The sequence below is a fragment of the Tetrao urogallus genome (genome assembly GCF_951394365.1).
Source record: "Tetrao urogallus genome assembly, chromosome: 5".
NCBI classification, from domain to species: Eukaryota; Metazoa; Chordata; class Aves; order Galliformes; family Phasianidae; genus Tetrao; species Tetrao urogallus.
The window spans coordinates 46,310,989-46,333,146 of NC_136818.1; the positions used below are offsets into that span (position 1 = coordinate 46,310,989).

At 43.7% G+C, this 22,158-nt stretch overlaps 1 protein-coding gene across 1 annotated transcript in view; it reads right to left on the reverse strand.

Moving 5' to 3' along the window:
- Positions 1-1,254: 1,254 nt before the first annotated feature.
- The window catches only part of PAX2 (paired box 2), a gene marked incomplete at both ends in the record, with an annotated part of 74,501 nt that continues 53,597 nt past the window's right edge, over positions 1,255-22,158 (reverse strand). The window contains 4 exon segments of the mRNA XM_079535899.1: positions 1,255-1,376; positions 2,655-2,741; positions 8,487-8,588; positions 12,296-12,505. Of these exon segments, the coding sequence (XP_079392025.1) occupies positions 1,255-1,376; positions 2,655-2,741; positions 8,487-8,588; positions 12,296-12,505 (521 nt within the window).

Genomic DNA, 22,158 nt, shown 5'->3' on the forward strand with positions numbered 1-22,158 from the left:
AAGCAACAATCCCAGCCAATCCTGAATTTGTCCATCTCAGTCTCAGCTGTCCGAAGGGCAATCAGATGGGCCCACGTGAAGCCCCACACTTTCCTTTCCACCACAAAGCGCAGTTAGAGTGCAGCTGGGCTTGTTTTCTTTGTTTGCCAACCAGTGACATGGAAAACATTTGTTGACTCAGAGAGCTTTTTGTCGACTGATGTGTTTGGTAACTTTGTCAGATGTGACTTGTCCACACGGCTCCCCAGAGACGGGATTTGGGAAAGGGGAGGAGGAGGAGGCGACAGGGGTGGAGCTGGCATCCAATCCTCTCCAATACCACCATCCCATTGTAGTGCAAAACAGAAAGGAAACAAAACCCGAGAGTGAAAGAGGAGCGTCAAGCGTCAGAGGAACTGGTCTGCCATTCGGGTGGCGGGGAGGGGTGAGACTTGAAGTTTTATTTTTGTAGGGTTTTTTAATTATTATTCTGTTTTTGTTGTTGTTGTTTTTGTTTGCTTGGGTTTTTTAGAAAATTGGGGATTTGTTCTTTTTTTTTTTTTTTTTTTTTTTTTCCTTTTTACAGACCTTCATGACAAAGCATAAAAACACAGTTATATTTATATATCTATTTATATATTTCTTCATTTCGTCGGTCGGTTTGTAATTGTTGCTCCATCCTCCTGTCTGAGCTGATTGTGTGTCACAGAAGTTGTGGGTGTGAGTGAGGTTCTGCCCAGCTCTGGCCTCGAGGGCACCACGCAGGGCGCAGCCAGCGCCAGGAGCCATGCCGGGGGGTGGGATGAGGTGCGTGGGGAGTAACAGAAAGTCACTTGGTCCTTCTCGTGTTTGCCAGGTAGGCAGGGCTTAGTGCCACCGTCTCTGCTCTAGCCAGACTGTTCCTTCTGTCCTGGGAAACAGGGCGACGGTCACCGGTTACGCATTCTGAAGAGTTCACCACAGAGGAGCGTATCTTTGGGGATCAGTGTTTAGTGAGCAGCTGTCTCCCTGCTTCCCCCTGCCCATACCGCTCCCAGGAGAATGGGGTCCCGCAAGGCAATGGCTGCCAGTTCCCCTCAAGTCTTGGGAGCGCAGGAGGTCGAGCTGTGCCGAGGTGCTGTTGAGGGCTCCTGAGGTGCCTCAGGGTGCGGGGGGATGCGGGGAGAACGGGGTTCTCAGTCTGGTATGGCGAGTGCTCGGAGCGGTGGAGAGGGAGGTGTGCTGCAGGGGGGCACGGCGAGGCTCTCTTCACCTTCCCAGGGGCGGAGGGATGGGTCAGACAGGTACAATATGGAGGCCTAAGCTGTCACCCTGCAGTTTCATGTGGTTTCCATGGTAGCTAGTGGCGGTCATAGGCAGCGGCAGCAGTGGGAGGTGCGGAGCCCCGGGATGTGGCACTATAATAATAAGGGGAACCTGAAAGTTAACACAGGAGAAGAATGGACTGGTTGAAAGGACAAACAGTAAAAAAAAAAATAAATAAATAAAAAATAAAACAAAGAAAAAAAAACAAAGGAGAACTAAAAACAAAAGAAAAGGAAACGAGGAAAAGGAAAGGGAGCAAAAGAACGAACACTGGGGACTTGGCTGTGTCAGTCAGTGGAGGCTGGCCAATGCCGTGCTTCAGAGAAGAGAGGTTACAAGGCCCCTGGGTGTGAAGACCCTCTGTGGGAAGATGCTCTTGGTCCTTCTGACCATCACTGAGGAGCTGAGAGGGAAGCATCAAGCATTGAAGGAATACCCCATGTTTGTGTTGGGGGCACCAGGGAGGTGCTCAGCACATGCTGAGTGTGTCTGGTAAGGTATGGTGGGCCAGTTTTAAAGGCAGGAGAGGAAAGGGAACAAAATTACTTTGTTTAATACTTGGGATTTTCATCAGATGAAAAGCCCTCTAGACAGTTATTGAATGCATGTTAAATAGTGATCGATTATTAAGATTGCATTTACTGAGGTTTAACGGCACTGGAGTAAAATGTGCATCTATTATCCAGTTGTTAAACCTCCGTAAAAACGTAGTTAATAATCACAGCTGATTTATTTTACGTATAATAAATATCTTCCTGTTTTCTTGCAAAGAGTTGTTGTGTTAGAAGATATGATGAGAAATTTTTTCCCCTCTGCAGAAAAAACCTGACTTTTTCTGGTCATATTAGAGTCTCTACAGATAGATATATTCCTGCAAGGAAACTCTACTGGCCATTAAAGATGCAGTGCTGAAGGCTATCTCCCATTCTAGGCAGTGTTCTACTTGGTCTTATAAGAACTCCCACTGGAATTCCAGGTCTCCAGAAAAAGCCTCTGGGCTTAGTTTGGGAGAGGAGTAAAAGCTCGTCTGGGTTTTTGATTGGATCTTGAATAGATGCTAATTGCAGCTGGAGAGAGTAGCGGAACTTGAATTTAGCTTCTGATCTGGTCTGGGTTAAACTGTGGATGCAGCCCAAGAAGACAGAGCTGAGCTGGAATTCTGAACGGTCTCATGGAAGAATTGGCTTCAGAACGGATGCATGAGATCTATATACTCATCTAGACACTGGACTGGAGAGTGAGGAAAAAGGCCCTTCGTCTGGTCAAAGACTTGAAAGCTCTTTCCAGAAACAAACAAACAGAGAAAAGAAAACAAAGAGACAAACAGAAGGAGCGCGAAGCTGGGGGTGCGGTGGCAAAGAGGTACTCACTTAGTAATGCAGGGTTGCTGAACCGCCAGGCCTCATTGTAGGTTGTGTACTGAGGGTGGCTGTAGGGGTTCCCTGAGAACTCGCTCCCTGCAAGAAATCAAGGAAGTTGTGAAATACGGTGAAGGAAGTAGATGTATGTTTGCTGCTTCATCTAGCCCATGTTCGTGTTGAATCCATATGCCATCAGGAAAACTAGTGTATGTCGCTTCCTTGCTCAGCTGGGGCTGTGCCCTTCAGCTCACCATAGGTTTTGTGCACTCTGTGTGCAGTGTTGCTTATCTGTACAATTAAACATCAAGAGATTGACCTTGGAATGAAGAAATTAGTTTAAAACAATATATTTCAAAAGTACAAATAATAAACAAACTGGTTTATTTTTCTTTGCCTTCTGATTTCTGATTCTCAGGTTGTAGTATGATTGGATATGCAAGCTTTTTCTATGTCTGTCAGCTTTCTTTAAATAGTGTCAAGAAATGGCACGGGAACTTTAAGGTACACAACTAAACTCCTCAGAGCCAGCAGGGCTGTTGTTGTCAGTATGTATGGCTAAGTTTTGTCTTTGGGCTACTGAGGGTACAGAAGCATATTGTTTGAGCTTGTTATTGGTGCTGTGCTGAGAGCAGGGTAGGATTAAATAGAAAACAAAATAGAAAACATATGAATCACTCTTTCTTTCTTGTTCTTTGATGATGTTAGTCATAAAAGTGATTCAGAGGCCCACACTTACGATTAATCAGTGAGTTACAGAGAAAACTTTCTGTATTCCAGTTCCGGAAAAGAAATTTCCAATGGTTGTTACATTAGGTGCTGTCTTGAGTCTGGAAGACGAGCTGGGCTATGGATCTCTCTTCACATTTGGCAAATAAGGCCCAAAGCACACTAGTTGTGAACTTTGTGATCTAATAAGACTCTGAACCAAGATTTGAATGTTGTCATCTTAAATATTTTATTGTTTTATAGATGTCTGTGCAGGGCTACGGGAATTATATTTGGGAACTGAGTAGGTATGGTATTGCTTTCAAAGTAAATACATCTCCCAAAACTTTTTTAAAAAAAAGTCGTTATCTGACTCAATTTGATGCAGTACCAATGCGCAATGGGTGACATCTGAAAGGCATTATGTGCTCAAAAGGCAATGAGTGAACAGCATGACATAGCTTCTGGTCTGCTCCAAAGGGTGTGTGGAGAACAAAGAAGTGTTGGGAGAGCAGCTGGGGTCCCTGCTAGGTGCCATGGAATAGGAAAAGGAGGCAATGCAAGATGCGCTGGATGCCTGTGTTGCAATTACTGAAGAAACGTCAATTAATTACACTGTAATCTCTGCAAATCTCCCTTCACAGGAGAGTTAAAGTAAAAACCTGTATTCTCACATGGCAGAAGTGAAGTCTGTTGAAGCTGGTGTATTTGCAGTGATTTAAACTCGAGGAGAATCTGTCTGGCTGGGTCCTTTAAAGGTGCTCAGAACAATAACCAAAGCAGCATGTGTGTTTCCAAACCAATTACCATCCAAAGCTCCTTTACAGTAATTTTTAGTTTCAGCATACAAATGTATTTCATATGACAGACCTTAAACGTTGTTTTAGTGACAATAATTCAGCATGTTTCCATATCTAGAAACGTTTTGCACTGAAAATCCCAACGGGTAGCTGGGAAGGAATAGGTGAAGCCCATTGTGATGACTAAGATGCCCTGGAGTAGGATACAAAGACAAAAAGCAATGCGCAGTCCAGGTTTACCTCTCCCACGAATCACCTGTGGGGTATAGTTGGATGAATTCAACCCCCCAGAAAGCAAAAAAACCAACACAGATGGGAATTACTGCTTTGAAATGCCTCACAAAGAGTTAACCTCTCTACATCGAGAAGTTCTGATGTTTCAGGGCTTCTGTCTCACTTTCTTCCCAGTTGTCATCCTAAACTGTTTATAGCAATTCCTAAAGCCCGGGTTAAGTAGAGGAGAAAGAGCCCTGGCTACGGAGAACCAGGGAGGAGAGAGGGCAGCCACTGGAAACAGTGTTTATTGACGAGGAGTGAAAGCATGCATGCAGCAGGATAATGAGCTTTTGAGCTCAACTGTGACCAAGAGGAACTGAGCTATCGCTTTCCCTGATCACTAATGAAACAAGTGTAATTTCCTCATCAACATTGGATTCTGTTTAACGACTCCCTGCCGTTGCCATCACCAGCCCTCTGCAGGCTCTGTGCTGCTCTATGAAAACTGCGGTTCCTTTCAGAGAATGCTCACTTCACCAAAACTGTTTGCAGAATCTTGATGGCCTTTCTGGGAAAGTGGAAGAAGTGAGCCGGGGATCAGAGTGCTCTGTTACCTTTGCAGGAAGCACTTCTCAGATGGATTTCATCCTTCTCTGAGTGACTAACACTGCTTTTTCAGGTATGCATGCAGGGACTGCTTGTTTCCATCCATGTCCATCCAATAACCTGAAACTGTGGGCAACTGCAAATGCAGGACGTGTATTTTGCCACATCATGTGGGTTGACCTCCAAGATACTGGCATGCATGACTGACCGTGTTGCATGGATGTACAGCTAATGGAGACAAGCTCTTCTCTAGACCACGTGAGGAGAACTCCAGTGAAGGGCTGTCATGAGTAGAAAGCTATGGTTGGCACTGGTCAGTCTTTTCAGTAACTGCTTTCCGCTGGAAAATGCTGTCTCATCGAAATGGAAATGTTTTGCATGAGCTTGTCAACTCAGGGGAGTTTTGGAAGGAAAAGTTCAGAAATGATTGCAAATTAAAACAAAGTATTATGTTTCAACTTTCTTGTTTTGTTTCATTCTGCTTTTCTCATCTCATTTAATTTCCTTTCATCTCTTCTATTATTTTAATATGTCCTGACATCTAGAACATGTTGTCATTATTGAAATGTTTCATCCTGATGTTTGCAAATTGAACAATTTCAAGATTCTGACTCCTCATTCCAATGCAAGATGAAAACAAATGTCAAAAAAATCAGAATTTTGAATGAGTTGGAAATTTTGCTTTCTATCCAGGTTCTGCTTTTAGCTCAGAGCCTTTATTTAGGGAAAATAGAGCTTCTTTCTCACGTCCGCTTATAGCTGGACAATGATGCTGGTTTTCCTGTCACCTTGCTCTGTATTTCTGACATACCCAAAGCACGGGCTCCTGGTCCTTTTGGCCCACAGGCACATAGCAAACCACTGGTGACGTGCTGCTTTGTTTTCCCTTTTCAGCATGGACGCTTAGCAGCAAGCACAGCGGATCGATCTCATGAGGCCCATATTCTGTGCAGTCTGCACTCTGGGAACCTTTACTGACAGTATTTCTGGGTATCTGTATTTAAATCTTGGTACGTTCAGACTTCTAATACAGAAACTATGAGGCATGAAGTGAGCCTAGCAGGTGGTGTGTTCAGAACAAATAAGGGAGGTAGTTTTCACACAACACTCAGTTAAACTACAGAACTTTTTGCCATAGGCTGCTACAGACATTAAAGGCTTATATTGGTTCAGGAGGCACTGCTTGAGATTATGGAAGGGCATTTTGTCCAGAGTGTTTAGTATTAAACAGGAAGATACTAACTGCCTTCATTGGAGGCAGAGAGATCTTTCGAGAAAGTGCTGATACTGGCTTGCTTTACTTTTACACTCTTCCCAAGATTCACTTTTGGCCTCTGATAAAGAGAGCACTGGCTGAAGAGTCCTGCGGTGTGACCCATTAGAGCTGATCTTATGTTCCTCCCCAGGAAGCCTCTTCATCTCCAGCTTGTTGGCTTCCGTCACATCAGAAGACAGGAACAGAAGGGCTGCCAAGCTGGGGCTGCCCAGCGGGGCCTGACCAGCACAGCCAGGACTCGGTGCTATGTAGAAAGATGCAGTAACTAATGCAGGATGCCCAAGCAGGCCACAGGAAGACTTTCCATGACTGAATCTGGGCATCAGTTTTAATGTAAAGATGTCTGTTAGACATGGATGATAATCTCTTTGGAGTATACGTAACTCAACTTTCTTCTTCATCATTCTATTCCTAGTTTTTTGGGTTTTTTTAATTTCAGTATCTGTGTGTTTTTAGAGGCACTCTTGTCTTACGCTAATTAGCCTCTGCAACAAATCTCCTGTTCTTGGATAAATGATCCCTGTGATTAGCAGTCCCAAAATCTTTGTCCCAGTTTAGGAGTCAGTATCACCCCTGTATTGAGGGTGTTAAAATTACATAGCAGACACTGAACGTGAGATCTTGTGTATTAAAAGTTGAGAAGAGCCTGTGGTTTAGAAATAAGTATTCAAAGAGTCATCTGTTTTAGTGCTACTAATCACTTCTGTATGGCATGACCTATGAACTGTAACTGACATGTATGTTGTAAACTGAATCTGATTACTGTTACAGAGTGCTTTTTAAAATTGATTTGTATCATCATAGTGCTCCTCTGATTCTGGAGCCAAGTGGAGTTGAAACCATCTCTCTGAAAAACTGTAGAAGGGGATGCCCTGGGTTTTGCAAACACTGCAGCACCCCAACAATTCAGCAGTCATCTATACTGAGGGACTGAAGGCAGGTTACAGAGGGTACCCATTTGCTATCTTTGCCTGATCCGGTAGTCGCAGCATAGTCCAAGAGTTTTTTTTATATGTCTTGGGATCATATGCAGTAGTGGGCATCTTGCTAGCTGTGGAATGTGACCATAGTATTAACCATACTTTGTGGTATATAAGCAGTGATTGGTTGTTTAAAGGTGTTAAGGCTGACCTACAAACATCCCCTATTGGTGATATTTTCACTGATTAACTGTGCTCTGCAGCATGTGCTTGTTTAGTTGGCTGTTTCAAGGTTTGGATGAGGGTTAGATTAGACTCACAAACTGTGGAAATCATTTTGCAGTGATCTAAAAGCTTTCTGTTATCAACTTTCTGCTGCTACACTTCGCAGTTGCTGTCTGAGTCATTCCTCTGGTAGCAGAGGTTGCAGAACAGTTTCTACCCGCTCATTAGCTATTGCAGCTCCCATAAGCAGAAATCAGTGGCAGATGAAGTCCTGAGCTACTGTGGCTGAGAATTGAAAATCCTGCCTCTTCATTTATCTACTTGGGCTAGCTGTCATCTGAGAACTGGGGAGTAGAGACTGTGGGAATAACCTTCTCCATTTTTCAAGGGTAAATGATCCCCTGAGCTCCCCATACCCTGGGCAGTGTTACTCAAGACATTTGCCAAAAGAATGTATTTCTTCCAAGGATATAAGTGGCAAAGGAACAGTTTGCCTTGCAGTGTAGGATTAGGTAGATACTTTCTTGAGCTGGAGGCGTTGTCATATAAACGGAGAGTGGGTAAGTTGTTGGCTGTTGAAAGTGAATAGTTAGTTTCTCCTGAAATGCTGTTAATCATTGCTGAGCTCTTAGCTGGTCCAGGCTGTGGACAGTAGGTCTCCAAAAACTGCAGGTCTTAAATTACCGTTGATGGCTTGCAGTTTGAAGCCCTGCCTTTAGACAGACGTAAGTTGTTACCCTAAGTTAGTGAACAGCTGAATATCCCGAGCCACGAGCAGTACATAATAACCTGCACGGATCATTGAAAAATAATTACATTAGTTAATGAATACTAAGGTTAATTAATTACCAATTAATTGGTACAGGTTATAGATAGCTAGTTGCCCATAGCAGCAGTGAATCAGTTACCAGGGGACAGACATACAATGCAAAATGGGTGGTGAGCTACTTTGGTTATAGGCACCTGACATATTCTTTGTGAAAAGAGTAGACTTCAGTGGCAGCAAAGCAATAACAAAGCCAACTGTGAAAGCTGTTACACTGCTGGTATACTGTTCAAACACACGTGCACCATTATTGAATTCTGGACTTACCAGGAACCATTCCTGCCAGAGTTGAGGTTGGGTAGCTGCCTTGTCCAGTTGGGGGAACATGGGGTGGGTAGCCAGGCAAGGTGGTGCTTGCCATATCACGACCTGAAAAAGGAAAGAATCGGAACAGGGGATCAGAAGGGATAGGATCATCCAATATTGATTTGATATCGCTTTTTACCCCACCACCATTTGACTAGCAGTCTGTTGGGCAAGAGCTGTGTGGCCTGCGGCACATAGATGCTGACCTTCCTCTGAAAATTTTGGGGAAAGACTGTGGCACTTTTGGTCTCAGGTTATAAAGATGAATGTTAAAACTTTGCACTGTGAGGCTCAAAAGAATTTGTTTACGCTGTCAATTTTTTTTTAGCCCATTAGAAATGTTGGATCTGTTTTAGCTAAATCAAAAAGGCCCTAAGCTTCACAAAGAATGGCAGTACATTAATGGCCAGAGTAGCTGAGGTCCCTTCTATAAGCAGTCAATGCCATTCCAAAAATGTGGTGATGTTGCCTAAGGGCATGGTCGATGTGTAAGGCACTAGAAAGTGATCCAAGTGTTTTCTGCATCTGTCTCTGTTCCCACTTCTTGCTGTTCACCTGCTGATACTTTTAGGCAAGTCACTTCACCTGTCTGTGCTAGTTTTTATGCTGCAAACTCTTTGGTGCAAGGGCACATTCCCGGTACATTCGCACAGTGCCTATCGTGAGATCAGTGCTTGTTGGACACCTTCCAGGTGCTGGTGTGATATATAAGAATGGAATTGTGCAAATTAATTTCAGTCTCACTTCATTTTATCACAGATCCAAGTTTTTGTTAGTAGTTCTCCAAGTCTTGGTATCTTGTCTGCACCAATGATGTAGAAAGGAGTGTGGGCCAAGTGGATGATGGTAGTTTATTTTTCATCTCATAGGAAGTGCAGCTGGAGGCTTCTTGGTTGATGCCAGAGGCATTTCCTCATTTGGACTGGTTAGCCAGAAAATGGGCCAGCCAGAAGGGCATTTTGCTGTTAGTGCTTATTGCATTTAAATGAACTGAAATCATCTCAAAAGCTGCTGGGAGTTTCAAGCCAAAACCAAACCAAACCAAACCAAAAAAAAAAAAAAAAGAAAGACTAAATGAATTAAGATAATCTTTCCCCTGCAGCTGCTGGGAGATTTACAGCTCAACATCCAGCGCTGTCTACTGAGATCTCTCAGCCTGTTCTGCCATCCAAAGCCTTTCATGTTCCTTATGTTCCTTAGGTGAGCTGTAGCTCACCAAGAAGTTTGTGCCAATTGTTGCTCCTTTCTGAAGAGATACTTATTCTTAGAGAGCTGAAGTCTGATTTGCCTTTGGAAGTGTGACAGTTTAAGGATGTCCCACTGACACCAGTGGAATCACTGGAATTGTGCTGGGATGTGTGATGGGAAGAATAAGAATTGCTTTAGCTTGACTAAGGCAGAACAGTAACTGATAAGCAGGCCCTGGAACAAGCATGGATGTTGTCAGGGGTGTCAGAAATAAGTAACAGCTACATGGCAGAGCAAAAACATGGAAAATCAACATGGAGAATGACCCCTGGGGGAGGAAATTTCTCCAGAATTAGGTGGGCTAAAGCAGTGTCATTGCTTTTATAGATCTTGACTAAAGGCTGCTGAGCTAATTTGCTCAAGAAAAAAGAAAAGTAAGTTCTTTCTCCCTGAAGAGATTCCTGAGCCACAGCTGACATTCCCAGCTCACTTTGAGATAATGGCCACAGAACTGCTAGGCAGAGATCAAGCCGCTTTCCAGCCACTCCCCAGTATTGATAAAAATAAATATATAAGGCTTTGAGGATTTATATTCTACACTCTTCTACTCTTCTCAACCACCGGCGTTGCTTTAGTGATGTGTGGATGCACATTAAGCAGTATGACTAACGCCTACTAGACGTAGTTCTTTTTTTCTCGCATTCTTTTAAGGGAAGAAATTTTTGTGCTTCAAATTCATGTATTTTTGGTTTTCTATATTCACTAGTCTGAGATGTAACGGCAGGTGATGAGTGAGAAAACAGTGTCACTGAAAAGTTAGAGAGAACATTATGTAGTAACAGGCATAATTAATTCACTTTGACACTTCCATTCAAGTGGGAATACGTACACACTCACTCTGCTACCTGATCTGCACGCATATGCCCCTGTGTTTTTATTCAGATGTGAGCTTATAGAGGCTGATATTCAAAATGCAGTGTGGAAGATTTGCTGGGAAGTGATCATCTGTCAAAATCCCAATCTTGTAGATAGCAAACAAGTACAGTATCACTAATGTGAGTAAGATCCTGCAGAGGGACTCTTAAGTATTGCTACATAGAAGCAACCCCCTTCCACTGCCTCCTCTTGTTACTACCAGGTAAACAAGATTATTAAATTCTTGTACTGGAGGGCTATGGCAAAACCAGCATTTGTCCTGCTTTATAGCATGCTTCCAGTTCTAGTCACGCTTCTTTCTCCTAGAGCCTTCTGAGGCTCTTCTCATCTTCGTCACCCTGCCTTTCTTTGAGCTTTTGAACATTTTCTTCCAAGTCTAATTCTCCACAAAGGTCCTAAAGCAAGTTCCTCTCCTGAAAAACAGTGCCTTCTAGCTTCGAAAGTGGTCATATATGACAGCATCCCCATTGAACCACACTGTTGGAGAGAATCTGTCAGTATAAGCCCTGGCTTAAAGGAATGCCTGGAGCTTAGGGGCTCTTTTTGGCTGCAGTAAGATTTGGACAGTGTTATGAACACAATTTTTTTTTCTGTAGTTGCTTGCTACTGTCCTACAGGGAGGTTTGGAAACACAAATGTCATCTAAGAAGACAAAGGCAGGATGTTAGGTCAAAAGAGAAAAAAATGATAGGAACATGAAAGAGGCAAAGGTAAGATACGTTTCTTGAGCACTGTGGAACTGTGGTCTGCACTCTGAAGAACTTGCCCAAATTATGTTCTTTGGCAGTGGAATGACAACACTCTCAGTCGTCACCTAAAAAGATTGCCACTATTTCATCCCAGCCACCTCTGAGCTTCTGCGGCAATGACACTTCAGTCACCTCACACAGGAACTTCCCCCGTACCTACCTTAAACTCCACTCTCCTTTCTCCCCTCCAGCTTGCTGCTCCTAAGTGCTCCATTTCTGCCACCTACTTCTGTCCTTCCCTTGAAGGCCACCACCACAGGTCTGCATTCACTTGACTGTAAGGCTTCAGAGTCTCTAACCAACCCTTTCTGGTCATGGCATAAAGACCATGCCTTTTGTCTTGACTGCCTGGTCTATCACGTGAGGTGCCAGTGAAGCAGCTGTCTCAGTGCAGCTCACAGTGTAGCTGGGGTGCTGCTCACCTACTGACTACATACTGCTCTCACTTGGTAGCTTTCACAAGCCATGCTGAACAACCATCCGGCAGTCTCAGGGCTGGCTAACTTAGTCAAGCTTCAATCATCTACCTTAGGCTAGTGCACAGAAGCCTTGCTGGGCCCACTGTACACAGGGGCATTCTTGTTATGGAGACAGTGCAGGATTTTGCTGTACAAATATTTCCCTACTAAGCCCCAAGCCCATCCAGGTGGGACACCTTCTATGCTTTTACAGCTTTTTTTCCCATTTTATTCTGCAAAAATGAAGGACAGGCATGAAATCTCCCTGTGACTCTCCATGGAGCTGAGAACGCATGCTGCATACACAGAACCAGAACACCGTTGCTCTGCTTCCCACTTGCACTCAAAGAGCTTGCAGCATTTACTGGTCTCCCCATCAGGTGAAACTGACCCCCTTGCCTGCAGCACCCCCGCTGAGTTCGTGGCCAAGGCCGGTTACCTGCTATCAGAGGCTGGCTGCTGGACTGCCCAAAGTGGGCACCATGATGAAGGAAGGCACTGTAGCAAGGCGTGGACGCATCGTCTGAAAGGGTCATGTGGAAGGGCTGAAGCTCAGCCTGCCCAGAGCCGACCGGCGTGGTGGGGGTGAAAGGGGTGAGAGAGGCTCCATGAGGCTCTTGCTTTATACTGAGGGGAGAGGAGAGGTTTTCTGTGGTAGGGTAAGGGATGGACACAGACAGACAAAGGGAACAGGGGGAGGAAGAGGAGGGTGGGAAGGGAGGAGAGGAAGAACAAAATGGGTAAATGAAAATGAAGTGGTTAAAATCTACAGGGAAACTAATTTAAAAACAAAAATAAAAATAAAAAAGGTTAGGAGTAGATCAGAGGAGCCAGTGCTGAGACAACAGCAGTAAATGCACCCGGGGGCTAGGCTCTGACTGCAGTGATGCCTCTGCAGGGCAGCAGGGTACGAGAAAATGGAGTGCGGTGGCAGATGGGAGGAATGGGATGCAGGGGAGTGTGGGAGTGAACATGCGGGAGAGGGAGGACAGGAAGAAGCATAGGGTTGGGAAGGAGAAGAATGCTCTGAAGCTTCTATGCTCCCTTTCCTGCTGCTTTCTCTTGCTCACATGACAATGCTATGCTCACACAGTTTGGCCCAGGGAATTATACCCCTTTGTCTCTTCAAACCCAAGGTTATCTTCCCCAGGAGAGCGGCATCTGTTAAAGAGGATGCTCGATGTAATGGCCAAAGCTTGTCAAGTCAAGCTCCTTAAAAGCTTTGACAAAAGAGGTGCAGCTGAAGTTTGCAGTGGTTAAAATGAAAAACTGAGCTGTGCCATTAAATAGGTAAATAAATAGATAAATAATCAATTGATCTTTTTTACAGTGGCATGCACTCAGTACTGCTTCTGGTAGTTCCTAGAGCACAGTGTTTCTAGACAGATAGGCTGATGAACAGATAGAATTGAGGAGAGAAAATGTGGGAAACTTATACAAGGTCTCATTTTCACTGCTGTTTGCACTGGACGTCCATTTCTGATGTTTTTTTGCAGATTTGCACAAGCACAACAGATACAGCTCTAAGTTGCTCCTAACTGAGCTCCCAGAAGCAGGTCTGGGAACTGTAGAACTCTGTGACCTAAAGCATGGTGCTGCACTGTTGGGTGAGCAGCAATGGAGTCCTGTACTTAAACACCTGAAAGAGAAGCATGGATGACATGCTTGCACATGGTCCAAATCATCTCTCAAACCAACCACCCAAAGCCAATTAATAAAAGCCATCTCTCTGCCATAATGGCAAGTCTTGCTAATGGTATGTAAGTTAGTTGTGGTGGTTTTGATTTATACAGAGATACAAACGAGACATATAATTAGATGATAAATCTGGCCTCATTAAAGTAGAACTGGCTTTAACTGACTCTAGGCACGTTATTGTGAGGCTGCAGCGCTCACCTAAACAATTAAGGGCTGGGCATTTTCTGTCTGTGAATACTGTTTATCCTGAGGCGTTTGTTTCCAAAGGTTTGTTACCTAGCAAAAATGATAATTTTCCATCTGTGTTCTCCAAGTGCCTCTAACCTAGATGGCCGGCAAGGATCCATGAGCTGTGAGACTCCTTTGCAGCAAAGACATATGGTCATGGGTCATTTGACTAGTAAGGGTCAGTTATGGCCAAAAGATATGCAGTTCCCATTTGTTTAGATTATGTATTGGAAGCCTCTGGTATGCTCAGTGGGGACTGTTGTTTCTTCTCCCTTTTTGCCATTGGAAGTGCTGTCGGGCAAGGAACTTTTCTTAGGGATGTGATGAACAGAAGCTGGAGTCTGTGGTGATTATTACACAGTTAATTAGTGTAACCAGAGTGAGCAGCACATCAGCTTCCAGGCACTGCTTTTTACTACTGGATACTGTCCTACAGTCCTGCAAGTGAGTCTTTGTAAGCCAGTGCCCAGTCAGTAGATGGAGAACCCCCAAAGCTGTTTCTCTTCTGGCTCTCCTGTCAGATGGCAAGAGAGTGTACAGATCTATCAAAATAAACGGGGGAAACCTCAGTTCTGAGCAGTCTCCAGTCTCCTTGCTGCTCTCTGCGCTGTGCAGGAGACGTCAAGTGTAGGGAGCTGTTGGGGAGAAGATGGACGCGGGAAATGTGGGTGGGCAGAAGCAAGAGGTGCTGTGGGCAGAGGTTAATCCTGTTTGCACAGCCCCTGGGCACGTTGGGTTTCCTAGTCCCTCCCCTGCTTTATTTCTCTTTTAAAGCATGGAACTTTCAGCTATAATCCTTCCTAAACCGTGGCATTTTTCAGGCGCTCTGTGTAAGTGAAACCATAATCTCTGGTAAAACAGACCGCTTAAGCTGCTGTAGCATTAGGACAATCTGATCCAGCCCCTGGATTTCCGCTCTGCCCAGCCACCACAGAGAGGATTTCAGCCTGAAAGGCTGCCTAAAGCCCTCACGATGGGAACAACAGTGCCAGGCCTTGCCTTGCAAAGCTGTGCAGGGTTAAGGGACCAGAAGCTATTTGTCCCGGTGCTCTGAGGCTATTAAAGCCCCTGTCAGGCTCACTGCAGAGATGAGCCCAGCCTTCTCTTGAGCACATCAAGGCTTATGAAGAAAAATTCCTCACACCTTGCAGACGCAGCACCACTTAGTGCAGGGGGATAAAGAAGTCAAGAGCAAGATGGCAAAGAGAACTGGGACATAGTGCTGCTGAGCACTGCTCTCTAAGAAAAGCAGAGAGTAGAGGAGGGCAAGGTGAGAGAGCAAATGTTTGCACAACCACACCTCAGACTTTTACATGTCTGTTTGTATGTCTGTCTTTCAGTTTCCACTCTGCAACTGTGTGGACATAGTTTATATCCCATGCAGTGTTACTGGTGGATGGCACTTATGAATTTTACCCTTCTGTTGTCCAACTCTTCACTGACTGAAAGCACCTGGATTCTGTCTCTGATATAACCCCACCCCTGCTGTGCTGGAATAATTGCCCCAGCAGTGAGTTATAGCTTCAAACTGTGTCAGTACCGATGACATCAATTGATTGATCTATCTATCCACCTGTGAGTGACACAGTCCCATTTTTCATTTTAACCATCTCAAACTTCAGCTGCACCGATTTTGTTTTTATTTCTGATTTTCTCCAGTCTCTAATAATTCTTTTTGTGTATAGGAGGAGAACAGGGAAAGAAGTTCTGTACTTGGCCTTTCCTGTCCCAAGTCCTGCTAGGGCCCGCAAGCCAGCTCTCCTGGCACTTCTGAGTCTCATGGGGGTCCCTTGGTGAGATGGTACTGGGGATCCCAGGGTATCTAACAGTGTCTTACTAGTATGGAAATGGACCTGCAAATGGCTGGGGGATGGGATGAGGTACAGCCCTTCTCCAGGGGAGCAGATATCTATTCATCTTCCAGACTCCTTTCTTTCTTCTAAAAGGTACACAATAGCCTTCTTTCTGAGCAAACAAATATCACCCAATGGGGTGGGGGAAATTTGGAAGGGTCAGCAGGGTGTGGATATAGCTGGAAACATAGCGGAGGACTACATATTTTCTGCATCTCCAGCTCCTTTCTTTCTGACTGTACTTGCTGAGTTATGGCTGTTTTTCTTCCTTTCTAACCCTCTCCTCTGTTATTCTGGCGGAGAGCTAGAACCGGTGATCTCTGGCCTAAATTCCCCCTGCGAATGAAGGGATTTTGGCCAGACAGGGTGAGAGGAAGATTCACAGCTTTGGGTTCCTACAGAGACTCATCTCAGTTTTTATCGTGCTCTCTGCTGCTGAAGGGAAAGAAGCAGGGGGGGTCACAGGACTGGATAAGCGGCTTGCTTTTCACTGCTGGTTTCCTGGAAGATAATCTAGCTGCCTTTAGTGCTCCTTTTCTTTGCAGTAAAGGAAGAATATCAGGATGGCACATCCCTACAGAAGAGTTGACTTGTGTGCTCCCACTTGACAACACCGCACACGGTCTTGTTAGTGTTTGGAGTCCTTCACCTTTTCCTGCTGTCTTTCTAAAATATTTTCATGATCTCAGTGCCTCATACTCTTTGGAGCACGTATCCTTACGGCATCCCCCAGGGATCAGCTTAGTCTGCGAGGAACTCAGCACAGAGAAGATGTACACAAGGTCATGCAGGAAGCCTGTGTCAAAGCTGAAGCTTATCTCAGGTGGTTTGGGTCCCTTTGCTTGTACCCACCACTGAAGTTTTCCATATTTACATTTCCTCCGTGCTGATAAATTCCTTAGAAAGGTTTCAGTGTGACAAGCAGAACGGGAGGGGGTTCTCAGTGTTCATAAACTGTGCATTTATACTACAGTCAGTGGAGTTACATTGCTTCATCTCGTGAGAATCTTGCCTCAGAAAAGTCGTGCAGAGGACCAGACTGGACTAACACAGCCTGTCTTGACTTTTGCTTTCTGCCATGTCAGAAGAACCTCTTTTCCTAACTTTATTTTGCAAGAGCATTATGCAGGTGGCACTGAAGATAAAAATTTCTCTGTATTAGTAACAGACCTTTGCTAGAGCGCCTAGAAAGTATGTAAAAACTAACCTACTTCTCATTGTACGTTTCTTGCCTTCTCTTTAAACTTGTGCTGAACTGGAGAATAAGTTTTTCACATCCAGGTTTTATTTAGTTTCTGCAAGATCCATACAGATTCCTAGCCCAATACTTAACTTGTGGATTGATTAAATATATGCTTAAAGAAAAATAATAATAATTAAAAAAAGGATTGAAAGAATTACTCTTGGATTGCTTTCCAAGAAAGTAAAAACTGTTGATACCACGATGTCAAATTTTTAAATCCACTAAATCCCATTTTTTACCAAACTGAATTCTACAAATCTATATTTTTCATCTGATCTAATTAATTGCTGCTCTCCACGTAATCTGGCATGCTGCCTCTGTCTGTTTCTTCAGAGAGAAACTGACCTTTCATAGCCATCATACCTAGCTAAACATGGAGCTGCCTATGACCTGGACTTAATCTTTGAAACTGGTTGAATATTGTTAATGTTGATGTTAACTCCACTGAAGTCAACTTTCCGTGGCTCTAACTACATTTGTTTGCAGAGGGAACTGATAGAGGAAGATGCACTTCAAAGTCAGAAGGAAAAAGCTGTGCCTGTATGTTTGGCACACACAAGTTCAGTGAGTTCATCCTGTTGTCCCCTTTCTTGGGTCCCAGCCCATTCGGGTGTTGCATTTACAGATTACAGTCCACCCACCATAAGTAAAGCATACACTCACATTCCCTGGCAGGCAGGGACTTAAATGTTACATCTTAAACAAAATGCTTTTGAAATATATGCTGGGAAATGTAATTAGAACAGAGCACATTATTTTTTCATGCAGTTCGTACAACCAATAGGTGTCTCCCCAACTTTCATCACAAGGGTAGTCTGCTGATCAGAAAGTCGGATGGATATTTCTGGGGAGTCCAGGGTAATCCTACCCCTACAAAGAAGGGCCAAATTTTGCCCTGAGCTCTCCATTTCTCTGAAAGACTGCAGTGGGCAATTTTAATTGTACAAGCAGCTGGCCTGGTTAAATCCAACAGAGTTGATGGAGCTCAAAAGTTATTAACATCTGCTGACAGCTGTTGCTTGACTCAGATATAAAGCACAGTCTTTGCTGTCAGTGAGCAAATATCTACATCCCAGAAATTTTCATTGTAGCCAAACTTATTTGTTTCTTCATTTAGCCTCAAAAGAAAAGGCAGAAACTGAATTGTTGGGAAGTCTGTGTAACTCGTCTCTACAAAGGAAGTCCCTTTTTGTCACAGCGTGTGACAGCCTAAATGCCACCCCTTGCTAAGGAAATTGGACAGGGATTGCCAATTGACTGCGCTTGCTGTAACGCTTATGCTAATTAAGGAAGGCATTATTTCCTTCAGTCCCATCCATTTCTGGGTTCCTCAACTCACTGTGCTTTCAGGTCCATGAGCTGCCTTCTTCAGCATCATAAAGTTCTTGTTAGCGAAGCTTCCGTTGGAAGCATGGTAAGAGTTCGTGTGATTCCTGTTTTCCCCTGCTATTTCTGTCAGTTCCAGGGATTCATCTGATCATCCATCACCCTCGGCCATTTGGTCTCAGGGAACAGCAGTAACGCCTTTTGCTGTTCCAAATTCCTTAACATGATGAGAAGATATTATCTCTTTTTAGATATGGGAAACAGTTGATGAGAGTTAGAGGCCCTATGAACTTTTGCCACTTCCGCAACTCAAGTAGAGGCTTGCAGCCTCCTTGCAGAAGCAAGCACTTACTTCAGAAGTGCAGAATGTGGAACTCGGTGCCGTTCCTCATCCTCTCTGTCCCTCATCTGCAGCAATTCCATGTGCTTAACTTGGCACATTTCCATCCTCACAGAAAATATCTCATTTATTAGTCCTTTATGGCGGGATCATAACAATCACGCAGCAGCCGTGTGAGTGATTATCATGGTCCATTTTTGGGACACTGGGGCAGCCAGAGATGTGCCTAACAGGCTGCTTGGCTGCTGTAGTCATGATAGTGAGCAGCAGGCTGCTGGTCTTCATCTGGAAGATTCACCATCACCAAAGCCAGTGCGTGGCCCTTGGTTCGTTAGAGAAATCCTGAATCAGCTCATTCAAGCCTTCACCAGAGCTGTTGCTTACTGGTGTCGGGAGCTGAAGGAAATCAGAGCAAGTGGAAATTTTCACCATATGAACAAGGAATGAACCCCCTCTCAGTGTAACAATAAAAGTACAACTGAGTTTAATGGTCAGTTTCAATCATTATTGAAAAAAGCAAGCTGGATTAATCAGTTTTGCACTATTTACACTATTTGGCTCTTTTCTAAAAGGCCGAGTTTTAGGATGGTAATAAGTATTTGGACAAATACAAAATTTACAGTAAGCGTGGTTATTTCATTTTTTGCCAAGTAGGTGAATTGCATCTGTGCACATTTGTTTAAGCAATTATGTTGTTTAACGTAACTTGTCTTTACATATTATTATATGGGAAAATAATGAATGATGAGTCCATATTATTATTTTATTAGATTATTAACTTTTTTTTCTCTGTGATTTGTGTCAAGTTGTATTTGAATTGAAATTAGAATTCAATTAAAAACAGTATTTGCAATTTATTCATGCTAATTATATAAAATGACTGTAAGTTTCCTGACTTCCCAAATATATTGGAACAAAAAAAGGCAAGCCTTTCTAAGCAGGTTTTGCATTAAAAATGACTTATTAAATGAAGGAAAAGATATGTATATATATGGAGGAAATTGAAGTGATTATAGAACCTGATTTTAGAACTAATAGATCTCATCCTTTCACACCAAGTTTAATTCACTCACTGACAGAGGAAAACAAATGTTCCTGCTTTTTCAAATCCTAGTTTGTTTCTTACTTTTGAATGACCTGGTTATTGAACAGAACAAAATTCTCTTCAGTTCACTCACTAGGCTGAAACGAAGGAAATATTATCTTTTCACCTCGCAGGAGGATAAGGTCCTCAAAAGCTGGTTTATCATTTCAGAAAACTTTGGACGCAGGTGTCTAGCCAGCCATTTATCCGTGCTTAGCATCCCAACTTTCTTAAAACTTTCAGGTGCTGTTTAACTACTACTTTTGCATGACTTTTAGACATCAAGTAGCCCTACATCCAGTCACTAGAATTATTTTTGCATGTTAAAAATAGTAACTGAATTGTAAACATTGATGTAATGTGATGAAATCTGACCCCATGCCAGAGATGAAGGCCTGGCAGAAAGTGAGACCTATGGAACCTGTGCTTGTTTGGTGCCTTTGTCTGACGGATCGTGAGTAGTTGTTGTCATTATGTATTTCCCAGTGAAAAGGAAACATTTTCTACAGAGAGCCTGGTAGCTAGTTTGGAGAGCGATGAAGATTTTAAATTATACCTGTTCCTGTTTATAGAGACTAACTATGGCACAGAGGAGCTCATACACTTCCTCACAGGAAGAGAAGTGCACACATATTCCCATTGCGGTCAGTGTTAGAAGTTGCTGATGTGATTTTTTTTTGCTTCCTTTTCTTGGGCATCACTTTTGCCTCACTCCTCTTTGTAGATCACACTGTTGCAGTGGGCTGGAAAACGAAGTCTATTTAGTTAAAACTGCCAGGATTTAATGAAGTCCATTGTATTTGATTTCCCACAGTGCTGCCTTTCTACTGGATAGCCTCTGGGCTAGCTCCTGGAGTGGGAAAGGACTGTTCACAGCTATTTCTCCAGAACTAAGTCTGGTTTGAAGATACCTCACTTCAGGTACATACATTCCAAAAGACACAACTTCCAGTGGTATTTAAAGAGGGATCTCAAAGGATTCTAGGCTCTGTAAACAGTTTCTGCTTTTAAAGTACTCCTGTTGCCAGTGACTAAAAACTGAGCTTCTCTGCTCACCTCTGGGGTGTTATCTGCTGAGTACTTCCCAGAAATCAAAGTCCTGTGCAAAGTGCTGGACAAAAGAAAGCTACTGAAGTCTTCTGTGTTTGCCTAGCCCTGTACAGATTTATACTGCCTGATCTGTTTGCCTTCAACAGAAATAACTGAAGTAGAAAATCTCTGATCAGCAGATGTCTTGTCTTAGTGTTCAACTGCATGTACGTGCCTTATACTGGTATGTTTAACTTCGGGTCTTTGCTTCTAAGAAACCTGAATGGTATCCAGAGATATGGCCCAAGAAGCTGTCAGGAACTCTGCCAGTTTGACTGTCGTAGACATGCAACATGAGGCAAGATGGAGCTGGCTCACTGACCGGCCTGTGCAGGAAGAGATGAGACCATGTTCTCGGGCAGCTTTTAAGAGCTTTCTCTCTGGTACTTCATGTGAAAGTTGCAAATGTCTGCAGTCTGTTCTCTATAAAGGGCAGTAGAAACATGCTTCCTGTCCTAGGAGTTTGTATGACCAGAACTTGATGACTAGGACTTTGGGGAGAGCTTTTCTGCATGTTGGGGAGGTGACTGCCAGCATTTCTAGCTATCAGTTCTATGAAGCACACAGACAGCTAAAGGAATTTTAGCATCACCTGTACTTAATATTTCAATTACTTATTATTGAGGTTTTGATGTTTGGAGGGGCACGTTCTTAGACCTGTGAGAGCTGAGAGAACATGCTCAGGCATACTCATCATGAGCCAGAGAAAGGAGGACTTTCTCTAAGGTCTTCTGAAAGGGCAAGAATCCAGTGTCAGACAGCTTTGGTTTGGAAAGAGCTTGTGATACCTTTTCTGCCTGGGAAGACTGAGCTGGGGAAACATTCTTACATCCTGAAATAACTGCACACAGAATTTGTGTGCTGTATGGGTGGATTTGTTTCAGATATCACTTGGGACAAGAGCAGAGATATATTCAGAGCTAATATACATACAGTAGTAAACCAGGCAGCCAGCAATTCAGTACGCACTATGATGCCAGTATCCCTTCTTGAGAGAGGGAGCTGTGAATTCCAAGTCTCTTTCTTGGCTCCTGCCCAGAGGTGGATCAGGAGGCAGCCCTGAGTTCCTCACCTCTCTGGTCCTTCCTTAAAGCACTGCCCATCCCCGCAGCAGCATATCATGAATCATTCATCTTTAATAGATTATGCAAATCAGGGATACTCGATCAATGAGGATCAATAATTGCAACCGTTTAATTGCCAACAAAAACATTTTAAGAATGAACATTATCTGAAGTCCTTTCTTGGGTAATGGCACAATTAATCCAAACATTGGATCCTGGCCTAAGTGTAGAGGAAAAATCCTCTGCCCTTCTTTCACCACTGCTTTTCAGGGTGTTGAGAGTCTTTTTTCCCTTTTCATTTCCACTTTCTGAGTTTCCCCATCATTACCACCAGTGAACATCTCCCAGCGCTAATAGTTCTGCTTTTGTTACTCTGC